Source organism: Cataglyphis hispanica, chromosome 14 (assembly GCF_021464435.1).
Source record: "Cataglyphis hispanica isolate Lineage 1 chromosome 14, ULB_Chis1_1.0, whole genome shotgun sequence".
Taxonomy (NCBI): domain Eukaryota; kingdom Metazoa; phylum Arthropoda; class Insecta; order Hymenoptera; family Formicidae; genus Cataglyphis; species Cataglyphis hispanica.
This window is the reverse complement of record NC_065967.1, coordinates 2,243,558-2,254,437: the sequence shown is the minus strand read 5'-3', so window position 1 is coordinate 2,254,437 and position 10,880 is coordinate 2,243,558. Positions and strand designations below refer to the sequence as shown.

General features: G+C 38.0%; 3 protein-coding genes across 4 annotated transcripts; 1 reads left to right on the top strand and 2 right to left on the bottom strand.

Annotated features, from left to right (window-relative positions):
* The first annotated feature begins 2,063 nt into the window (after window positions 1-2,063).
* On the top strand, window positions 2,064-5,970 carry LOC126854543 (coiled-coil domain-containing protein 63-like). 2 transcript variants are annotated; one of them, XM_050601406.1, is made up of 7 exons: window positions 2,064-2,350; window positions 2,422-2,824; window positions 3,060-3,394; window positions 3,901-4,124; window positions 4,399-4,661; window positions 4,929-5,218; window positions 5,559-5,970. In XM_050601406.1, the coding sequence occupies exons 2-7, from the start codon at window positions 2,471-2,473 to the stop codon at window positions 5,737-5,739; spliced, it is 1,647 nt and encodes a 548-aa protein (XP_050457363.1). In that variant the 5' UTR covers window positions 2,064-2,350; window positions 2,422-2,470; the 3' UTR covers window positions 5,740-5,970. The 2 variants fall into 2 exon arrangements, with proteins under 2 accessions (XP_050457363.1, XP_050457362.1); XM_050601405.1 differs by having other exon boundaries at window positions 2,069-2,346; window positions 4,929-5,961.
* An 87-nt stretch (window positions 5,971-6,057) lies between these two features.
* LOC126854551 (coiled-coil domain-containing protein 42 like-2-like) lies at window positions 6,058-8,113 on the bottom strand. The gene is made up of 4 exons (XM_050601415.1): window positions 7,770-8,113; window positions 7,126-7,414; window positions 6,720-6,959; window positions 6,058-6,424 (listed from the first exon to the last, which is right to left on the bottom strand). The coding sequence occupies exons 1-4, from the start codon at window positions 7,886-7,888 to the stop codon at window positions 6,071-6,073; spliced, it is 1,002 nt and encodes a 333-aa protein (XP_050457372.1). The 5' UTR covers window positions 7,889-8,113; the 3' UTR covers window positions 6,058-6,070.
* A 77-nt stretch (window positions 8,114-8,190) lies between these two features.
* On the bottom strand, window positions 8,191-10,518 carry LOC126854538 (protein sly1 homolog). The gene has a single exon (XM_050601400.1). It carries the CDS (start codon window positions 10,284-10,286, stop codon window positions 8,394-8,396), a length of 1,893 nt encoding a protein of 630 aa, XP_050457357.1. The 5' UTR covers window positions 10,287-10,518; the 3' UTR covers window positions 8,191-8,393.
* Window positions 10,519-10,880: the final 362 nt, after the last annotated feature.

Here is a 10,880-nt window from a genome sequence, read left to right as displayed (position 1 = left end):
GTCACGGACGAGCACGTGTGACAATTTACGTTTATCGATTCTGACGTCGCTCTCTCTCTCCCTCTCTCTCTTTCTTTCTACGCGTCTTTAATCCTCGCCGTCGCTGATAAATCCAATAAAGAGGATGAATCGTAGACCGACTAAAGCCCGCGTCGATGCCAAGCTAATCGTTAAGTCGATCGACGATCGGGATAACAACCCGCGAGCACGTTTTCCATTTGACGTCACTTCATGATCACTCTTTAGTAGGTTTCCATCATACTATGCTTTTCTTTGACTTCGAATTTTTTAATTAGAAAAAAATATGATTTGAGAATCTTTGAATATTTTTATACATTTTTCTATTCCTCTCTAGCTTCACTGATAAATGCAGTGTGTAATCTTTATAATTCTGAGATAAATATATACGTTATAGATATTTGTTATTCCTTCCTCGAGAAAACTGAAAAAATAAGCACTACTAATGACACACACACACACACACACACACACACACACACACACACAGCTGCACTCACTCACACGTCGTGCAAATTGATTAAAACACGCGTGGCACTTACGATCGCGAGGATGAGAGAGAAGCAATTATACGGATATCGCACATAACTCGCGCAAGTCTACCTGCTCGCCGTGGCGCGGTCGGCCAGGTAGTGAGTCACTAGCCGTGAGTGGAAAATAAATATTACGGAATCGTACAGCATGCTCTCCACGAGAACGACCAGCGCGACTTCTCCCACCAGATTGCCGTTGAAAGTAATTCGTTCGGCTCGACGCACCCGCCCGCTCGCTCGCTCGCTCGGCTCTTTGTGTCGGTTTGTATAAATACGGGTGAATTTGCATTAATAACATTTTTTATTTACAAAGTAAGATTGAATTAAATTTTGAAAATAATTAATTAATTTTTTGTTGTACCGTCAAAATTAAATAGTTCCTCGACATGAAAAAATAATTACCATTCTTGCGATACTAGATATTATTTAACGAGAATTCCACTAAACAGCATCATAATTTTCACGGTATTACTCCAATTTTATCGCAATCGAGATAGCCAACAATTATACCTTTATTCATACCGCACGTTCTCTCCAACCACCGTTTCAGTATCGATCGAAGCGTGTCCGAGTGACCACCGAAATCGCCGTTGAATCCCAAATAGCGAAATGTGATCGATTCTATCGATGGAATATTGTGCAACTTACGATGTAAATAATAGAGTTACAAGGTGCGGGACCAAGGATGGTCGAAACCTGAGAGGTTCCGCGCGTTCGTTACCCGCGCGGCGGGCAGAACCGATCGACCCGGCGACCTTCCCCTCCGGAGGTGAACTAACGTCTCCCCCGTCTGCATCCTCGAGCATGTACCCCCACCACTTGACCCACCTGGTCGAACCACCACCTGACTGGATCCCACCGAATATTCACGGACAGCATGATGTTTGGGAGACTCTCAACTACCAGATAAGTGGATCTGTGGATCGATGCTTGATGTATTAATTTATTATTTTTCATTATTTATTGAAAATATCTGGAGAAACACTATGCTTAGAATGAAAGATGAGACAACTAGACAATTTAAGCTCTAAGATGATATGTAATTATTTTATGAATTTCTTATTTTTGCGCCACGTCTGATAAATGCGTCCGGATGTAATTCTGCTGTGCTCTGATTTTATTTCCATTTGAAATGAAATGCGGCTGTTTACCTCAACGATCGATACGCGCGGATTAGCGGAGCAATTTATCGGTTTTTGATTTTATTGCGACAGGTTTTACTGGAATAATGCAAGATAAGATCAAATTTATTCATTTCACGATCCTTGTTGCTTGCAATTTCAAATTAATTTGCATAATGTGTAATAAATAGTAGATTGAATACAGGAAGTAAACTCGCAGGCTTTTAACTCCAATTCCAAGCTTTAATTCCTAACTTTAATTCCAAGCTTGCAAAGCATCTGTAAATTAAATGAATGTTTGGAACATATAGAATGTAAGACATCGCGCGCAAAAGTATTAACAGATGTAGAAAATTCACGACCTGAGACAGAAATTAATTTCCACAGGCACCCAAAGCGTTCCGCGAACGTTACGTCGTTGAACCTATCGCTTGGCAACCGGAAGTACAAACAGAAGCAGCCACATTATGCCATACAGCTGCCTCGGATGTGCTCGGATGCGCGGGGTGGCAGATGTCTTTCTCAAATGTCAACGCCCAATGTCATTGGGAAGATCGTGACTGGAGTGCAAGCCAGCTCTGCATGGATCTTCGTGATCAACGCCGCCGATCGCGAAGAAGACGCCGACGTCTAAATCCCTCTTAAACTATCTCCTATGATTTTGGCATAAAAAAGTAGGTACGTGAAATAACCTTCGAGAAGTGAGGAAATTTTCTTAAAAAATTCAGTAACAATTATTCAAATTTTAGAATCGTCGAGAAAATTTATAGTCACTTGTCAAAGAGCAAAGACTTTAAAATGACGTACAGACAACAACCAGCAGCTCAGGACGAACTGGAGCTAGAGACAATGGCGGAGATCGAGCTTTCGAGGCTAAAAAGGCAATATAGAATAATGGAGAATGATCGAGCTGCGTGTGTGGAAGATGCGAGACTACAACTCCGCAATCAACAGAACATGATCGAGCGTCTGGAATACGAAAAAGCCGAATTCGTACTAGCGATCAAAACCGCGAGATCAAAAGCGTTTATGCGTAAAGATGATGATATGGAAAAGAAGCTGAAGTGTTTGCTGACCAAACGGGCCAAGTATATTGAGCTGATAGAGATTGAGAAGCAGCAGATAAACGAACTTGACGAGCAGATTGACAAGGTAGCTAGTATTGCCCATGTCGAACTAGATCTAGATAAATAAACGCGAATAAATTAATCAAATATAAAGATCCGATTGAATACAATTATTAATTCGTAGATCTGAGAAAAATAAAACAGAATATTCAACAGTATCGGATTACAAACTTAACTATTACATGACCACGATCGTAGTTATTAATAATAAACGAAACGATCCACTTTCACTTGCGATATTATAACTAATCTTGTTGCAGCTCTCGAAAGAAGTTACAAGACTGCAGATGAAAGTGCGCACCGACACACAATCGAAAGAAATAGCGGTGCGACATAGCAAGACGATATACATTCTGGAGAATCGCGTAGAAGTGGCGACGAAGAGGTTTAATCTAGTGATAGCGGAGAACTCGAGGTTGCGCGCTGAAATCGAAACCTTGCTGAAGGAACGGGCGCAGTTCACGCAGATGTGGAATAAGCTGACCAGCCAGTTGAATGTAGGCAAACAGATCATCAACGATCTAATCGAGCAGGCGACCATCACGTTTAATCAACGGGACGAGGAGCTCCGCAAGATTCAAGCGCTTCGCGAGAGGTAGATTTTCCAATATTTCATTTTCTTCGTGTCTCAATGATATCGATCTTATAAAATCATACTATTTGTATCATTATAAGATTTCGATGTTGCAATTCATGCGCAAAGCAATCGTGATTCACCATGACGTTCTTCCTGCGATCAAAAATGACTTGCGAAATAAAATCGCGAAAGTAGAAACGTTCGACGCGGATCATTGCCTCCATAATTCAGATGGTTTTGTTAATAATAATTTAGTCGCATTTGATTTTGGATGAATATCCGACATCATCATAGTCGTCGTCGTTGAACTAGAAACTCCGGGAGCAACAGTCGACGATGGAGCTAATGGCGCATGGAATTTCCGTAAATCACGCTTTCCATTTAATTCCGTAACGGCTTCTTGATTTATTCGGTCACGGCGCAAATTTGCATAATCTCTTATATATATTTTCCTGCAAAAAGAAATTCCGATCAATCGAAACATCAGCCAAGCCATCATCTGATAAAAATTTTTTTATTTGCAGAGATATAAGAGACCTAAAGAATCACACGTCGGAAATGTGCGAGCTGAGGAGAACCTTAGATAATGAGATGAAACTGCAAGAGTTTTTGGGCGTGAAAGGACAGTTTCGTGAGATGGTCGATCTGAACGCGAAGAAGGAAGCCGAGAGGCAGGCTAAACGAGAGGAGAAGCAGAACAAGATAGCAGCCTTAACGCAAATTTTGCAGACAATTAAGCAGTTTACAGGTATCAAAATTTTCTTAAAATAACTGGATATTTTAAATGTATAAAAACATATTTCTTTTTTTTTAATTTCAAATTTTCTCATTTCTTTTTTCTTTTTCTTTTTTTTTTTTTTTTGCTTATTCTAATTTGCTATCTATAGTATGATAAAAAATTTAGGTATATTATATTTAGTGCTTCTTTAGCTACAAATATTATTTCTGATAGTTTTTGCTATCGATTTATATTATTATATTTGGACTTGAATTAATGCAAATATATACTGTCGGGAACGTAGGTGAGCAAGAAATCGACAAGCTCACAGCGCATTTCATCAAACAAGAAGAGGAAAATTTCGCACTCTTTAGTTATGTAAATGAGTTAAATGATGAGCTAGAGAGTCTTCAGGCAAAGATGGAGCAGCTAACAGCAGCCATTGATGAGGCACATGCCCAGCATGAGTATCGCGATCAGCAGCAGACAGAAACTGTGGAGAAGATTACTGCAGAACTAGAAAAGCAGACAGAACTGGCAAACGCTGCTGAAGAAGACTTAATACAGGTTAATCATTCAACATTTTACGCGTAGATCTATTCTCTTATCTTTCTTATTAAAAAAAAATACTTGAATGCATAATTTAAAACAAGATATCATCGTTATAAATCTGTAATGCATATTTTGCATATTTTTCAAGGATTATCTTGTTATTATACATCATATCTTTGTCTTTAATTTCTACAAAAATTTATAGCTATATAATTTTAATATCCGTGTAATTATTCAACAAATTGCAGTCGAATATAATAAATTACTCATACTTTATTTCAGTGCAACGACGTGATGGATAAACTGCTACGTGGGATCGATGGCCTCTTCAAGGCCATACGATGCGACAATTCGCCGATTTTAGAATTGTTGGGCGACAATACTCATGTGACTATGAGCAACGTCATGCTCTACTTGGGCATTATCGAAAAACAGATCACCGAAATGTTCCACAAGGTTTACTGGGTGGACAAGATCAGCAAAGTTCCGCAATTGCGGATAGACGAGGGAAGGAAACCCATACTGAAAGTACCTCTCGTCAATCGCATTGTACCTACTCAACCCTGCGCCCTGTAAGTCCCGTTACTTCCTTCTTATCGATCCTTTATCCTTGGCCCGAGTCCTTCCAGACTATTGGCGGGTATTTTCGGAAATTCGCATTTAGCTATAAATGTAGCAAAAATCTAATTTTCATCTTATAGAATATTATGGATACTTAAAATTCCAATTTTCCAAAATGATAAAGACAAATATTTGTATAATAGATGCGGTATTAACATAGATATCGCATCAGTGGGAAAAAAGATGAAAATAAAAGTAGATTTTAGTAATCAATTACATTTAATGCTAAATGCGTGTCGAGGATGCATAGAGGCTATATCAACTTCCTATTAACACTGTGTTCGGATACAGCTGCGTGGAGCAAGAGCAGATGCAGATCGTCTCAGAGGGCCTTGAGATACCGCTGACACGTACCGAAGCCATGCAGAAACTGCAACAAAGGCTCACGGATGATTACTCGGATCTGCTTCATAACGTATCCAGCTGTCACTTACCGGCGGCTAGGAAGATTATGCAAAGACGTTATCAATAAAGGAAATTAATTACAATGTATTTTTTTGCGGATTCGCGATCTGATCTTTCCTGAATGTTATAACGACAATCTCGCGAGGCTCATAAGTTAATCAGATCGTTGTAAAAACAACAACAATATCGAAGAAGAGAACAGTAATTATATAAGTTAATTTAATGTTCTGAAAAAAATTTGTTTTATTTTATCCAAGATTGGAGATTTTTTTTCAACGACAGCTTTTTTTAAAGATAATATAATTTATAATTTTTTTATTACAGAGAGCAATAACTGTTTCATTTATTGCCCGCCAAGTTTACGACACCGCAGAAGTCGCGGTAATACAAACATGTTTTTATTCACGATGCGGCAAATTTTTTTTTTCCCCCACCTTCTTCTTGACGGTCTTGATAATTCGCTTTAATTCGAGAATGGTTCGCTTAATGTGAACTAGCTGTTGCTCAACGTCCTCGCTGCTTACCTCAATAGGTATCTCTTTCCTCTTAGAAATCTGCTGATACATACTCCAGCAAGACGCCCTTACTTGCGTCAGCTCCAAGTTCTTCGCGGCGGCGGTCTCCTTTATTTTCGAAACAATTGTTTCCCATTTCAATGCTCGCGCTTTCGCCCGATCATATCTCGCTTGTAATTGTGCTACTTTATTATTCAATCCCATTAATACTTGCGATTTGACTTCCGTCAAATGATGCTACAGGTAAACAAGAAATATCATTATAGAGATCAACTCTCTCTCTCTCTTTCTTTCTCTCTCTCTCTCTCTCTTTAATTTTATTTTTATTAAAACTATTTAAAATGTACAAAAAACTAGAAAGTATATGAAAAAGTAATAGATATTAAGCCCATTATCATTTGAGAAAAATTCATTGATAAAAATATTACAGATATAAAGACAATAAATTAATAATTAAGAAATAAATAGTATAATTTTTTGTAAAACTACGGCAATTTTTTTTTTAAGATAATAGATAATAAATCGGACATACTATTTCTGTTCCTTTCTGTTCTAACAATTGAAGATTTCTGTCCTGATGATCAGATAACGCTTGTCTGGCCTCGATTAAAGTTTCGTAACGATTAAAAATTTCTTTGATCGACTGAAACTCCTTCGTCTCGTTTATTACTCTATCCAAATAATTTTGGTATTTCTTATATTCTCCTACATATTGTTGCATTTTATCATGTACGCTTTCCATATAATGCAGTTTCTGTTTTAATTCTTCGATCTATAATAAAAAAATATATTAATTATATAATCAACATAAATTCTTTGTTTTTCCTCTTTTTATTTTTTTATAGCTATTAAATTAAAATTTATAAAAAATCTTAGGAATCTTAACATTTATAATAATATATATAATATTTCTCTTTTTTATCAAATTCTTATCGTACTTCTTGTTCAAGTTTTTGTTGGCGGTTATGCTCGTCCTTGATTTTTTGCTCCGCTCGCTCGCATTTCTCAACGTTTTCCTTTACAAGTGTATCAAACTTTATAAAAGAATCTCGCAACTGCAATTGCTGTTTTCTCGCTTCTTCCCATTGCTTGTCCATGTGCTTACGTTTTATCTCTCGTTCCGCTTGTTTCTCTTTCAGTATTTCTTCGATGTGAGCTAATTCTCGACGAGTTTTGATGACTTCGGTTGCTGGACAAGCCCTTACTTTGTCCCATTCCGGATATTTTCTGATATATTTAGATAACAATAAATATATATATATATATAACTTCTAACTTTAATAAACTTAATAAATATAGTATAAATGACCATAGTTGATTAAATTATATTTATTAAAATTTCTTTTTTATAAAATTATTTTCTTATTAATAAAAATAATGTCTTAAAGAAAGTTTATATAATTCTATTATATTGTCTCATATCATCTTAATTGATTGTTACAATACATTATCTATTTTATGCCTTTTTATTTTTACATTTCTTACATGTTTTAATTTTTTATTAACACATTATCCTTTGATATATTATTGAGAGTAGTTTATTACAACATACTTTGTTTATCTTTTAATTATAATACATTACTTGATACGTTGACGTTCTTCTTGCTTGGATATAAAGTACTCCGTAATTGCTTTCTGCGGATCCGTCGTAATGACTGCCCTTTGAACGAGATCTTTCGATTCATCTTGAACCGTGGCCATTTCTTTTTTTAATATGTCAAAGAATTCTTTTATAATTCTTAATAATTGTGATTTTAAATAAATGTGTCACAATCAAAGCGTATTTTCTTAAAAAATATATAACGAAAGAGAGGAATACGTTCACCTTCTGCTATACGGTTAATCGATCAAACAAATTGTGAATGTAGTCGCGCATATATATTGATGCAAGAAAAACCTTTATGCGATAAGGAATATTTGACGATATATATATATATATATATATACGTAACATCAAAGAGGCAAATCGAAGACAGGAACAGCATTATTATTTTAAATAACGAATCAGATTTTATTTATATCTTACGTACTTTTTACAAGAATAATCAACAATTTTATTTAAAAAAAAAGCGTGACTATAAGCTTACGCGCTGATGAAAGAGAGAGAGAGAGAAAGACAGGAGGAGAAAAAAGAAAGAAAAAAATAAGAAGAGTGAAGGAAAAGGATATATAATCGCCGCGCATGGCAAATATATATCAAATCAATTCACGAATGGACTTCCTGGCCGAGTAGAGAGAGTTGTTTGAGCAATTGCTTGGCATTAATAAAAGTCGTGGAACCGTAGATCACCCGTTTATTCACTCCGGCGCCGCTTCGTTGTTTCACGTAGTCTACCAGGTTCTGATACTCTATATAATTGCCGCCACCCACCACAAAAACTATCACATCCTGAAATGTTGGTCGATTCTTCGGCATCTGCTCGGTATGCTTGAGCTGCTTCGGATCGAGATAAAGATAATCCTCAGTCCGCGAAGACTGTTTGGACTCCATCAGCTCATCCACTATCTTGGTGACAGGCAGATTGTGTTTCTTCACCACCAAATTTTTTACGCCCTCCATGACGAATGACGAGCCCTGGTTCATCAGCTTGGAGAACATACTGACGGTCTTGGTGCCACCACCTTCATAGCTGCTCTGGATCTCGGCTATCCTGGTGTAACTGCGTAATCGTTTGATGTAAATCAGCGGATTGAGATCGCAGCCGGCCGCGGTCAGAGCCGCTTCCAGTTTACTATAATCTGCGTCAGACATATTCGTGCAAATATAATAAATAATAGCAAGACGTAATTTATCCTCGGCAGTACCACAATCTGGATCGCCGATGGTCTCTAATACGCTCCTGTCGAGTGTTTGTTTGCTCATGATTTTCTCCTCCAGTTCAAAGAAAGTATCGAGTCGTCTCGACTTGATGGCGTTTAGAATACCAGTGGCCACCGACGTATGCATATCTATCAAGCGTTTCATCTCTAAAAGCTGTGGTAACGAATTCACTGCATTTGTCAAACGTGCAGTATTATTAGACACCATAGATAGAGCCATTTCACTCTCGTTATCAATGCCCATAGAAGATTTAAGTTTCTTCACGTCCTCTTCGAAGGTGCGATACTGCTCCAATTCCTCCTGTATAGCCTCCGCTACTCTGGGGAAAGGGCTGCCTTTATGCTGGCACCAGAAACGATCTCTATTGTCCAACTCGTAGGCGCGCGTCTTGGAGCGTGTCCCACCAGCAGGGGATCGTCCTATATTTTCTTCTACAACCAATCTATTGAGTGCCATCTCCAGGACATCGTGCGCCAGCGCCTGGTATGTCCATGTATGATGCAACGGTGTGGCCATGTCAACATTACGATCCAGTATGATGAGCAAAGGCCTCTGGAAACTGTAATGGCCAGTCGCGCAGGCCTCGCCTTCAAATAGATTATTCCTCGCGTCCCACACATTTTCTCGTAGCTTCTTGTCGATCATTTTAGCGACCATCTCGGCAGCATTGCCTCTGGGACACCTTATAATGGGCACAGTACCTAAAGTGACAAATACTGAAAACAGACAGTCTACAATAACGTCCATCATAGACTCCATCTCGCTGTCCTTGACATCACCGCGATTGATCGCATGATAAGATATCATGTCGCTATTCTGATGACGCAAGATAAACAGATCATCCTCCAAAGTGATAAAGTTCAGATACTGATCAAACACTTTGTGGATGCTGGCGACGACGCCGCCAAGCAGTGCTGCGGCCGCCAAGTCTTCCATCTTCTGCCGGGAGATCGGCGAAATGAAGTTCAGATGATAGATATCATACAGACCGTTCTGCAAGTCCTGACCGATTCTACCGAGATTCTCGTCCGTGGGCGCGCAGAAATAGATAGCCGGTACCTCGGGAATAGAATCGCGGTCCGAATGCAGTTGCATATGCAACGTGATACCAAGCTCGCGAAGCTCCTTGACGGAGATGAGTGGTGATATGATATCCTGGCCAAGGCGATCATAGATGAGAAGCTTCCATGTCGGCATTGCATCCTCCAGCCGCGACTCGGGCCGGTTCAGATTCAACATCTGCTTCAGGGCGTTTATCTGACGATCGCGTAGGCTCATCGTGACAGCCTAGAGGAACCTAACCTCAATCGCACGTACTTATATCTTCCGATTCTCAAATCGTAATTTATTGTTCGTCAAGTTATGCGACTCGTGAACACCACGGTCTCTGAAAGACGGCGAATGCGCTTTCGGTATCGCATATAGGGTTGCCGTCTGAATTTTGAGGAATCTGTCAACAATATCCAACACTTTTTCAATTATTGAATCATGTCAAATCGACGGTAAGAACAGATGTGTCACGTTGGCGTTTTCTCAGTCGATCTATAATCAAGTTAGAAATAGATTTTACCGACCTCGAGTAATGCAGAATTTCATAATTATCTGAATCGTTGATAACAATAGATTTTTTAAATTGAATTTTCTATAACAAAATTAATAAAATAAAAAACAATTATAATTGTATGATAATAATGTTTTTCAATACATTACAATTTTATACTTTATTTTATCAATCATATATATAGCACGTTTCTCTTCTTAGCAAAAATTAGCATAGTAACATATTTCTATTAAAACAAATTTAACAAAATTTATCAACAAATAAATCTAATTAAAATATATTAATAAATTACAATATATTGCTTATGATAA